We start from the raw sequence: 12,901 nt of genomic DNA, 5'->3' as shown, positions 1-12,901 counted from the left end.
AAAGGCTTTGCCTCTATAGAAGGTAGAAAGGGCTTTGCCTCTATAGAAGTAAAATGGGCTTTTGCCTCTATAGAAGTAGAAAGGGCTTATGCCTCTATAGAAGTAGAAAGGGCTTTGCCTCATAATAGAAGGCTTAGAAAAGGGCTTTGCCTCTATAGAAGTAGAAAAGGTTGCCTTGTAGAAGGCTTGCCTCTATTAGAGATAGAAAAGGGCTTTGCCTCTATAGGGGAATGTGCTTGTTTTTTTCTTTCTTAGCAGGTGTACTTTTTAAATGTGACTGGCTCACCATCTACATGCTCTCCAGGGTGTGGTGATGGAGGTCTGAGAGTGTCCCTGGTCCAGGTGTACCTGATGGGGAGGTCCCCACTGCTCTGCATGGCAGTACCACGGAAGGACCCTTCTGAGCTGCTCACTGCTCCAACGAAGGACACTATGATGGGGCTCACTGAGCCAGAGAGGGGGAAGGGGAAGAGAGCACCACATCAGACCTTATCATCGTCTCAGTACATTAATTCAGGTAATAAACACACTTAATCATAGCCCGAGCTTCACTCCAGGTAATGTTGATCAAGTTAACTTCGTTGTCCATACCTGGGTATAGACTAGGCCAATATATTCAGAGCCGATGATCAACAAACAAAAAAAAGATGCAAATTTTTTACTTACATCAATTGTACTGAACAAAAATAAAACGCAACATGCAGACAAATATTTTATTGATTTTACTGAGTTACAGTTTCAATATAGGAAATCGGGTCAATTTAAATAAAAGTTCAATATAGGCCCCTAATCTATGGATTTCACATGACTGGGAATACAGATATGCATACTTGTTGGTCACAGATATTAGTACCTTAAATGAAATGGGCCTCAAATGAGTCGGTCATTACGGGATATTTTTGTGCATTCAATTTGTCATCGATAAAATGCAACTGTGAGCGTTGTCCGTAGCTTATGCATGCCTACACCATAACCCCACCGCCACCATGGCACTCTGTTCACACGTTGACATCAGCAAAAGCCCTCGCCCATACACGTGGTCTGCGGTTGTGAGGCCGGTGGGACCTACTGCTAAATTCTCTAAAACGACATTGGAGGCGCTTATGGTAGAGAGATTATACATTAAATTCTCTGGAACAGGTCTGGTGGACATTGCCAAGTGACATCCAACATGCCAATTGCACCCTCCCTCAAAACTTGAGACATCTGTGGCATTGTGTGTGGACTGATCAATAATCCAGCATTTGAAGAGTGGCCTTTTATTGTCCCTCAGTATAAGGTGCACCTTGTGTAATGATCATGCTGTTTAATCAGATTATTGATATGCCACACCTGTCAGGTGGATGGATTATCCTGGCAAAAGAGAAATGGTCACCAACAGAGATTTGGTCACCAAAAAATGGTCACCAAAATTTGAGAGAAATAAGGTTTTTGTGCGTATGGAACATTTCTGGGATCATTTGATTTCAGCTCATGAAACATGGATGAGCCCGCAGTACTATAGTTTAACACCAAACAGAATGTGTGTACTGTACTGGGTGAGGGAAGTTACCAGCGACACGTAAAGTAGCTGTGCTCCGGTCATGCCCCACAGTGTTAGAGGCTGCACAGGTGTAAGTGCCCTCGTCATAGCTCCTGACAGACAGGATGTATGAGGTAGCGTTTCTCACCTGAGAACAGAGAAGTTGGTCGGTCATTATCACAGAAAAATGGAAGGTCTTCTACTTCTATAGAGGCAAAGCCCTTTCTACTTCTATAGAGGCAAAGCCCTTTCTATCTCTATAGAGGCAAAGCCCTTTCTACTTCTATAGAGGAAAAGCCATTTCTACTCAAGTAGAAGAGGTCAGATTAGTGAAAGCAACATGTTGAAGCTCTCCTTAGCTTTTTAGTGGTCTGAACAGCTTCTGCAATATTGGTTAGGGGAATGTGCTATAGGGGATATTTTTGTACCTGGCTATAAAGGCTGTTGTTGCAATGTTCATTAAGTGTTTGGTGAATGTGTGACTTTGTGCTTTCATGTGTGTACAGATGAGGGGGCTCTGCATATCTCCAGTGTTCAGTTGTCTGATGCAGGGGACTACCACTGTGCCGCTGAGAACAGAGCGGGACAACAGCAAAGAAGAGCCACCCTCACCATCTCTGGTATTATCCATGTCTTTATGATATCTACAGTAGAATACACACACACAAACACACACACTGTCAACCTATCTATGCTCATCATTATCTCCTCTATCTAAAGCTGAAGATGACCCGGCTGATAGAGACAAGCAGCATAGACAGATTGTGTCTGCAGTGAGTAATAATGAGGTTGATGGGAAAGTCTCTAACGCTTGTTTGCTGAATTGTTTACCGTTGTTGAACATCATGAGTCACATCTTTGTTGCGATCTCCAGTTGTGTGTTTATTTTTAACGGCTTTCAGTGGTTCAGTTGGTATGCGTTTCTGACAATGTCACATATCATGAATCTGACAAACATCTTTCCACAAATTGCAGGTTCCAAACACTGAAGCAGAGCAAAGAATTCCCCTGTCCAGTAACGTCCTGAGTTTAGCTCAGCGTTCTGAGATGACCCAATTACAGGCAGGAAGCACAGGTGTGTACAGCCCAAAACTTAAATCATAGTATGCTATGCATGCGAATCCTTGTACTAACAACCTTTTTCAGTATTTACAAAGCTGAGGCAATATTGTAATGTGTTATGTTATGTAATATGCATGTGTTGGGGTTCGTTTCCTTGTTCCTTGTGTTGTGTCTTTGGCTAGGCCGGATTAAGTGATATGACATGCTATTCTATAAAATCATTTCTTGGTAATTAACATTACCTGATTGAGCTAATCATGTAAATGTAATTAACTAGAAAGTCGGGGCACCACAAAAAAAGTGTTTATAGAGCTGTTATCTTCCGAATAAACTCTTAAAGACCTAGTAATATTTTACATCAATAGCAGTCAATATTAATCGTCACCTTATTTCAGTCTCATCTGAAAGTTGTAAATTCCTGGTTATCTTCACGAACCCTGGCTAACAAGTTGAATCAGCAATACAAAATTGGGTTTAATTATTTATTTACTAAATACCTAACTAATCACACAGAATTACATATACACAGAATGCAAATGATGTCATACAGAAAACGTCCCTGGTGGACGGAGCCGACATGACGGCTGGTTACACAAAGGAAAGGGGGTTGGGTTTGAGTGAAAGAGCGGGAAGACTGAGGAACAAAGGGAGAAGCCATGCTATCGTAAATACAGTATCTTATGCATTCTAAATTACCGCCCATTTGGAAAAGGAAAATACAATAAATATTTACTCTGAGCTGCGCTTCGGTAGGTTGGTCGTAGGTGTTGGCCAACAGAGATCTTCATGTCCTCGGAAGAATGTCTCTGTTGGTAAATTGGATACGTTGTAGTATCGTCGTTGTGTGTTAGACTGGATACGTCGTTCGTCCTTTCCTAGCCCACGTTTACAGCTGCTGTTGCTAACTCAACGGCTAGGATGTCTCACTTCTTTAGTGAATAAGAGTTCAAAGTTCATACCATTCACAACCAAAGCTCACGCTGAGGTTGGCTTAGTTATGTAGTTGACATGTTAGTCCTTTTTAATGTATGGACCGTTGTCCTCTCGTCCTCGGAACAGAAGGTTACATTTTCGTCAAGGGCTTATATAGTTGAGGGAGAGAAGGGTGTGTTTCATAGTTTATAACCAATGTCTCTTCACAGGGGTGGCTCACTGATTGAGCAGAGTTCTAACCTTATGAAAACCCAATTCTCTCATTTGGAAGCAAAAATTACATTTAATCTTTTCACAAATAGTTTCATATTCAAACATTTAAATTGCACAACAATTCCATGTGAATCTGATAACTAGAATGTGTAGACTTTACCAGATACAGTTTATGTCGTCCTGTCATCAGTCATAATGTCTCAGATGACAACCGAACTGACATCATATTCATTAAGTACCAACGCATATTTTCCACTGGTTGGATTACCGAAATATGGTTCCTTTCCCCCCACAGTTTGATGTTCCCAGACTCTCTACGTTTAACAAAGGCTATTCAAGAGTACTTCAGTAGAGTCAAGAGAGAGAGGGGAGAAAGGTATTTATGGGGGGGGGGTCATAAACCTTACCCACAGGCCAACGTCATGACACTTGTCAATCATTCACTCATTGGTGAAATTAGCATTATTATCTTTAATTAAATCATTCAAAAACCTTTATGAATGCAATTGCCGACAGAAGTTGACAACAGGAACATAATGCATGTTTCCGAGTAAGTTCTGCAACATTTAAAAGGTCCCAAGTTATTTTATTAAACCCGAAGTCCAGCCCTAGTGATGTCACTGCCTACGTCATTATCTTCTACTCCTGAGACCAAAACCATGCCTACTCAACACTAAAACTCTTGTTTATATAGCTATCTAAAAGCTTAGAAGTAAATGTCCAAGTTGATTTATAGTGGAATGTCTGACTAATCTCTTATCTCTTACACTCCCCTGTAGAGTTCTGTCTTCAGTCACACATTCCTCAGACAGTTTCTGAGGCAGAGAGCCTAGAAAAGTTCTGTGGAACAATATTAAACCTCATAATGTATATATATTGTTAATCTGTAGTCTAGGACCCTATAAATGTAAGGAGGGAGGGGTCTTATAACCCCTCCCCTTCTATTAATACAACATAAGCATAATAAATTATTATAATACATGCTTTAGATTTAGAACACTCTTTGAAAGCAAACTTTATACAGTCAACTTACAGTTTTTTTTCCAATCACTCCCACATAAAAAATACCGCAGTTTACTATAGAATACAACAATACTGTAGTATACTATACTACACACTGTAGTAGCCCTCAATCATGTGTAGTACTTTGGAGTAGAATTTTGGAGTTTACTGTAGAATACTACCCACAGGTTATGGAAGATGTGCTTCTTTAGTATTTCTCCAGTAGGTTTCCTCAAGAAGAACCTCAAAGATAATAAAACAGTAACACTTCATTAAATAAAAACACTACAGTAAATACTACAGTATACTACAGTCTGCAAAAATACTCCAGCAAATACTACAGTTTTGTCACGTTCTGACCTTTATTTCCTTTGTTTTGTCTTTATTTAGTATGGTCAGGGCGTGAGTTGGGGTGGGCAGTCTATGTTTGTATTTCTATGTTTTGCTATTTCTGTGTTTGGCCTGATATGGTTCTCAATCAGAGGCAGCTGTCAATCGTTGTCCCTTATTGGGAAACATATTTAGGTAGCCTGTTTTGTGTTGGGTTTTGTGGGTGGTTGTTTTCAGTCTTTGTGTGTCTGCACCAGATAGAACTGTTTCGGTTGTCACTTTTGTTGTTTTGGATTTTGAGTGTTCACCTTTATTAAAGTAAGATGAACAATTACCACGCTGCGCATTGGTCCTCCGATCCTTCTAACTTATCCTCCTCAGACGAGGAAGACGACAGCCGTGACAGAACCACCCACCAAAAAAGGACCAAGCAGCGTGGTAACGGGCAGCAGCAGGAGAACCAGCAATATCTGGAGAAATGGACTTGGGAGGAGATTCTGGACGGCAAGGGACCCTGGGTACAGGCTGGTGAGTATCGCCGCCCCAAAGCTGAGCTGGAGGCAGCGAAAGCGGAGAGGCGGTGGTATGAGGAGGCTGCACGAAGCGCGGCTGGAAGCCAGAGAGGCAGCCCAAAAAATGTATTGGTTTGGGCACACGGGGAGTGTGGCTAAGCCAGGTAGGAGACCTGAGCCAAATCCCCGTGCTTACCGTGGAGAGAGAGCGACCGGGCAGGCACCGTGTTATGCAGAGTTGCGCACGGTGTCCTTGGTAGGCAGGCATAGCCCGGTGCGGTACATAGCAGCACCTCGTATCGGCCGGGCTAGAGTGGGCATCGAGCCAGGTGCCATGAAGCTGGCTCTACGCATCTGGTCTCCAGTGCGTCTCCTCGGGCCGGTGTACATGGCACCAGCCCTACGCATGGTGTCCCCGGTTCGCCAGCACAGCCCAGTGCGGGCTATTCCACCTCGCCGCACTGGTCTGGCTACGGGGAGCATTCAGCCAGGTAGGGTTGGGCAGGCTCTGTGCTCGAGACCTGTAGTGCGCCTCCACGGTCCGGTCTATCCGGTGCCTTCTCCACGCACCAGTCCGGCTGTGGCAGCCCCTCGCACCAGTCCAGTACCACCAGTGCCACCACCACGCACCAGGCTTCCTGTGCGTCTCCAGAGCCCTGTATGCCCTGTTCCTCCTCCCCGCACTCGCCCTGAGGTGCGTGTCCTCAGCCCGGTACCACCAGTGCCGGTACCCATGCACAGGCATCCCCGTGCGTCTCAGGGTCCATATCCCTGTTCCTCCTCGCTCCGCACTCGCCAGAGGTGCGTGTCCCAGCCCGGGTACCATCAGTTCCGGGACCACGCACCAAGCCTAACTGTGCGCGCCTCAGCAGGCTTTCTGAGTCTACCGTTCTGTCCCAGCGCCATCTACCGTCTGCCAAGGCCCATGAGCCCGTCTGTCCCCCATCTGAAGATTCGCCATGCTCTGGGCTCGTGAGCCGCCCGTCTGTCCAGCGCCAATCTGAGCCACCCGTCTGTCCAGCGCCGTCTGAGGCCGCCCGTCTGTCCTGAGTGCGTCAGAGCCGCCCGTCTGTCCTGAGCCGCCAGAGCCGCCCGTCTGTCCTGAGCCGCCAGAGCCGCCCGTCTGTCCTGAGCCGCCCGCCAGTCAGGAGCCGCCAGAGCCGCCCGCCAGTCAGGAGTTTTATGTGTGCTTGTTGTTTTTTTAAATGGTCGAATTAATAAACTAAACAAAACTAAACTAAACTGATCAACAAGATCTCACGGTTTGACTAATTTGACTTCAGATTCTGACGCTTGTCAACATTTCTCCAAATGTCAAATTTCGAAGTTGCTCCAAACGTTTCGAGGTGTTTTGGACACCCTGGGTTTCTCCTTCTGCTGCAGCTGCACCCCACATTGTTAAGGCATTAATTCCGAATGGTTCATTTAGCAGTTAATGTTTGGGACATTACAAGTGTTATCAGTTTAGAGCTTTGTACTTAGAGAATATACCACTGAAAAATATGCTTAAGTGATTGACTATTGTGCCTAGAAACCCACAGGAAGCAGTGGTACTCTTGTTTTTCGACTAGCATGCATTGTTTTGTTTGACACCATTCTTTTCATTCTTTTCTTGTTTCAGTCCAAGCATCTCAAAAAGACTTGAGCAACGACATCACCCAAGTGTCTACCCCTGGCACGTTACGACTGCTCTCGTCTCTCAAGAAGACAGCTTTAGGACTAGCAGGTCTCAGCGGAGGACAGACAGGATTGCTGGTACTACCTGACCTTCACTCCCAGCTCCCATTGGACCAGGCCTCGGCCAAACCAACCCAGCCTACAATCACACAGATCCAGCTTCCAGTACTACAAGCCCCACATCCACCTCTATATCAACCCTTAGACCTACTAAGCCAGCCTTCAGTAACTCATAGAGTCCTCACACTTACCCAGCTCCCAATAATACATACCCAGCCAACATTAGCACATAATCCACCCCCAGTGACACAACGCCAGGTTTTAGTCCCACATAGCCAATCTCAATTAACACAGTCCGTATCCCAAAGCATCTACAACCAGCCATCAGTCATGCATATCCAGCATCAAGTCACTGACCAACCAATTAAGCCACTAAAGCTCATTGCCAGTATTACCCAGTCTCTGGTCCCACGCCCACAACCTTCTCCAGACTCTCCCACCCACCTTTCAAACCCCTCTACCCAGAGTCCTGATTGTCTTACCCAGCCCAGAGAACCTGTGACTCAGTCTCTACTCATGCAAACCCTGCATCCTTCTGACTCAATCACTCAAACCCACCGTCCTGTAACGCAAAGTTATCCTTCATATCCACATATACAGCATCCTAGCCCTGTCACCCTGTTTTCAGTCACACAAACTCAGCCTGAACCTACACAAACTCAGCCTGAACCTACACAAACTCAGCCTGAACCTACACAATCTCAGTCTGAACCTACACAAACTCAGCCTGAACCTACACGAAACTCAGCCTGAAACCTACACAAACTCATCCTGAACCTACACAAACTCAGGCTGAACCACAACAAACCCAGCCTAACCTACACAACTCAGCCTGAACCTACACAAACTCACAGCCTGAACGCTACACAAACCCAGCCTATCACCTACACAAACCCAGCTGAACCTACAACAATCTTCAGCACTGAACCTACACATCTCAAGTCTGAACCTACACAAAATCGGCCTGAACCTCACAAACTCAGCCTGAACTACACAAACTCAGCCTGAACCTACACAAACCGCCTGAACCTACACCAAACCCAGCCTGAACCTACACAAACTCAGCTGAACCTACACAAACTCAGCCTGAACCTACACAAACCAGCCTAACCCTACACGAAACCCAGCCTGAACCTACACAAAACGTCAGCCTGAACCTACACAAACCCAGCCTGGAACCTACACCAAACTCAGCCTAACCTACACAAACTCAGCCTGAACCTACACAAACAGCTGAAACCTACACATCGCTGAATAACAAACCCAGCTGAACCTACACCAAACTCAGCCTGAACCTACACAAACTCAGCCTGAACCCTACACAAACCCAGCTGAACCTACACAAAACCCAGCCTGAAACCTACACCAAACTCAGCCTGGGCCATAAACCCACACAAACTCAGCCTGGAACCTACACAAACCCAGCCTGAACCTACACAAACTCAGGCTGAACCTTACACACAAACTCAGCCTGAACCTACAGCAACCCACGCCTGACCTAACAAACTCAGCCTGAACCTACACAAACTCAGCCTGAACCTACACAAACCCAACCTCAACCTACACAAGCCCAGCCTGAACCCACACAAACCCAGCCTAAACCTCAACAAACTCAGCCTGAACCTAAACAAACTCCGCCTGAACATACACAAACCCAGCCTGAACCAACACAAACTCAGCCTGAACCTACACAAGCCCAACATGAACCTACACAAACCCAGCCTAAACCTCAACAAACCCAGCCTACACATCTCCTGACCCAGCCTTCAGTCTCAATCACACATTCTCCTGACCTGAGCACCATACCACCCACCCCTGACCCCAAGGGCCTTAGTGCCCCATGGACCTCCACACCAGACCTCCTGCAGCAGAACATGAGTCAGCCCGCTAAGCCAGTTCATCCAGCCAAACCAACCAGGCACAATGACACAGAGCCCACAGAGTGGCTGAAGAGGAACACTTCTCAGTCCCCCATCAAGACCAGTGAGGACCCCAGGTAGGGCAGCATGCGGTACAGTGGCAAGAGGTGGGAGACGGAGTTGACTTTTATTTTGAAATCATCCCAGTCGTCTGCTTACAGCATAGATAGTTTTTACTGTATCTGCCAGTGGTGGAAAAAGTACCCCATTGCCATACTTGAGTACAAGTAAAGATACCTTTAATAGAAAAGGGAGAGTCACCCAGTAAAATAATACTTGAATAAAAGTCTAAAAGTATTTGGTTTTAAATATACTTAAGTATCAAAAGTAATGTAGTTGCTAAAATATACTTAAGTATCAAAAGTAAAAGTATAAATATTTTCAAATTCCTTATATAAAGGACATAATTCACAAGCAAAGCATGTGTTTAAGTGAGTCCGCCAAATCAGAGGCAGTAGGGATGAACAGGACTGTTCTCTTGATAAGTGTGTGAATTAGACCATTTTTCTGTCCTGCTAACCATTAAAAATGTAACGAATACTTTTGGGTGTCAGGAAAAATGTATGGAGTTAAAAGTACAGAATTGTCTTTAGGAATGTAGTGAAGTAAAAGAAAAAGTAGTCAAAAATATAAATTGTAAATTACAGATACCCCCAAAAAACTACTTAAGTAGTACTATCCAGTATTTTTACTTAAGTACTTTATACCACTGGTATCTGCTTACAGTGTGCATGCATTCTTTGCAAAGCAAAATATACAGTAATACTCAATGTTTTGAGTGATTGTGTGCTATGTGGACAATGGTGAATAGGGGGAATGCAACAGTAAGGCTTAATCAATGGAAGAACTTTCAAGACGTAGCTTTCTGTGAATCTGAGGGGTTGTATCAGGATCTACGAGATCATTTACAACTTTATATATGGGGTTCACAGGCTTAAACTGCTGACAAGACTCCAGATAAAACTCTGCACCCACCACAGCTGCTATCACACTTGGGGATCTATTCAATTTGCATCGCGGAAGTTCAGCTTTACAGCGTGACTGAAATTTACAGGCAATTTTCCTGCAGCGGAGACTGCATTCACGGTGAATGCTGCATATCTAGGCTCAATCGGAAATGACCTTTACATTTCTGTTGCCGAATCTGTAACTCTTCAGTAGTACAGACTGAATAGAACCTTTGGTCTTGCTTAAATATTTGCACAGTTGCGACAAAGATGTGGGTGTATTATTCTGTTGGCTGTAATGACTAACGTTTTTACACAGGAGGCCATGAGTTTGTTTTACTCCTAATTATTTTGATTGGATAATGTTGCAAGAGAAATGTACATCACAACTGAACCTCCTAATATCCAAAGTCTGTCTTTTACCTATTATATTTGGAGCTACTTCGACTAAATGCTGCATTTGGACATAATTATGATCACCATTAAGACAACGATGGAACAATCTTTCTCTTGCTCTCTGTCTCACTCCCTCTCCTCCCCAGAGTAAAGCCTCCTCCTCCGTGGCTCCCAGTGCTAGAGAAACATGACATCCCCATCGTGGTGGGAGTGGGCGTGTCTCTGGCCTTCATCTTCATCACCATGGCCTTCTACTCCCTGGTCCAGAAGAACGAGCCTGTCCCCGTGATTAGAGGTCAGTGGACTGACCAGCTCAATCTCTGCTGGATCTCAACCCTAATGCCTATCTTTTAACATACTGTTTTCATGGTTCAAATTACTCATGGGCAGGACACTTGTAAAAAACCAGGGCACCGCCTATTAAATGTGAGCACACCTACAATCATAAAAAATCTTAACAACCAGAAATTGCAAGATTCTGACAGTGATTTGAACCCTGGGCATGGAGTTACAAAAAGGGAAGAAGTATACTGAACAAAGCTTTAAACGCAACATGCAAAGTGTTGTTCCAATGTTTCATGAGCTGAAATAAAAGATCTCCGAAATTTTCCATACTCACAAAAAGCTTATTTCTCTCAAATTTTGTGCGCAAATTTGTTTACATCCATGTTAGTGAGCATTTCTTCTTTTCCAAGATAATGCATCCACCTGACAGGTGTGGCATATCAAGAAGCTGATTAAACAGCATGATCATTACACAGGTTCAATTGGCATGCTGACTGCAGGAATGTCTACTGGAGCTGTTGCCAGCGAATTAATGTTAATTTCTCTACCATAAGCCGCCTCCAACGTCGTTTTAGAAAATTTGGCAGTACGCCCAATCGGCCTCACAACCGGAGATCACGTGTAACCACGCCAGCCCAGGACCTCCACATCCAACTTCTTCACCTGCAGGATTGTCTGAGACCAGCCTCCTGGACAGCTGATGAAACTGAGGAGTATTTCTCTGTAATAAAGGCCTTTTAAGGTGAAAAACTAATTCTGATTGGCTGGGCCTGGCTCCCCTATGGGTGAGCCTGGCTCCCAAGTGGGTGGGTCAATGCCCTCATGGTTAGTCAAGGTAATTGAGGTAATATGTAGGTAGAGTTAATACATGTAGGTAGAGTTATTAAAGTGACTATGCATAGATAATAACAGAGAGTAGCAACAGTGTAAAAGAGGGGGGCAATGCAAATAGTCTGGGTAGCCATTTGATGAGATGTTCAGTTGTCTTATGGCTTGCGGGTAGAAGCTGTTTAGAAGCCTATTGGACCTAGACTTGGCGCTCCGGTACAGCTTGCCAGCTTGATAATTTTTTGGGCCTTCCTCTGACACCGCCTTGTATAGAGTTCCTGGATGGCAGGAAGCTTGGCCCCAGTGATGTACCCTCTGTAGTGCCTTGCGGTCGGAGGCCAAGCAGTTGCAATACCAGGCAGTGATGAAACCAGTCAGGATGCTCTCGATAGTGCAGCTGTAGAACCTTTAGAGCAGGGGTGTCAAAGTCAAATGGACGGAGGGCCAAATAAAAAATTTAGCTACAAGCCGAGGGCCGGACTGTTCGAATGTTCATTGAAAATTTTTTAAATGACGCATATAGTCTAGTGAACCTAATTGAACCTACTGAAAACCTAACAAATATATTCCAATATGATCAGATAAATAAAGCAATATTTTCTTATGGCTCTGTCAGTAATCTTTAATTTTCAACAGACACAAAAGACAAATTTCCTTTATATAAAAATCCCCATAACATGAACATTAAATGAAAGAAACCGGTATTCAAGGCACCATCAGTAGCCTATATTTTCTATTTTAGCAAAAGCCCGAAGAGAGATTGGTCTACTCTCTCGGCAATGGTGTTTCTGCTCAGACTCACATTTAAAAAGAGTTGCCTTTTTTCTGGGCAAACTTCGTCACAAACTTTAATCATGCAGTTTTTGATGAAATCCCCCTCCGTAAGGGCCGGCTGATTTAGCGATCTCTTCTGCCAAAATAAAACTGGCCTTGACAGCAGCCTGGCTTGTGATTTGGCTTTTTTGAACAGAGCCTGTCGAGATTTGAGGCCTCGTTTTAATTCCTCTGCCTTTTGTAGCCTTTGTTCCATGTCCATATTCTTGTTTTTGTCCGCGTGTTTCGTTTCATAATGTCGTCTCAGATTATACTCTTTCAGTACCGCCACACTTTTCTCCACACAGAAGACACACAGGTTTTCCAGCTACCTCCGTGAACATATACTCCGACTCCCACCTTGTTTGAAACCCCCGGTTCTCAGTGTCCACCTTCCGTTTG

At 44.5% G+C, this 12,901-nt stretch overlaps 1 protein-coding gene and 1 long non-coding RNA gene across 2 annotated transcripts in view; both read left to right on the top strand.

Annotated features, from left to right (window-relative positions):
• Positions 1-2,036: 2,036 nt before the first annotated feature.
• Positions 2,037-8,002, top strand: LOC111974901 (uncharacterized). The gene is made up of 4 exons (XR_002878741.2): positions 2,037-2,142; positions 2,243-2,295; positions 2,498-2,597; positions 7,196-8,002. It is a non-coding gene; the product is annotated as an uncharacterized lncRNA (long non-coding RNA).
• A 1,093-nt stretch (positions 8,003-9,095) lies between these two features.
• Positions 9,096-12,901, top strand: part of LOC111974883 (uncharacterized) — an 8,203-nt gene continuing 4,397 nt past the window's right edge. The window contains exons 1-2 of the mRNA XM_024002952.2: positions 9,096-9,307; positions 10,720-10,868. Coding sequence (XP_023858720.1) covers positions 9,186-9,307; positions 10,720-10,868 — 271 coding nt within the window. The 5' untranslated portion in view covers positions 9,096-9,185. The remainder of the gene's footprint in view (positions 9,308-10,719; positions 10,869-12,901) is intronic.

Source organism: Salvelinus sp. IW2-2015, linkage group LG15 (assembly GCF_002910315.2).
Source record: "Salvelinus sp. IW2-2015 linkage group LG15, ASM291031v2, whole genome shotgun sequence".
NCBI classification, from domain to species: domain Eukaryota; kingdom Metazoa; phylum Chordata; class Actinopteri; order Salmoniformes; family Salmonidae; genus Salvelinus; species Salvelinus sp. IW2-2015.
This window is presented reverse-complemented; position numbering and strand designations above follow the sequence as displayed.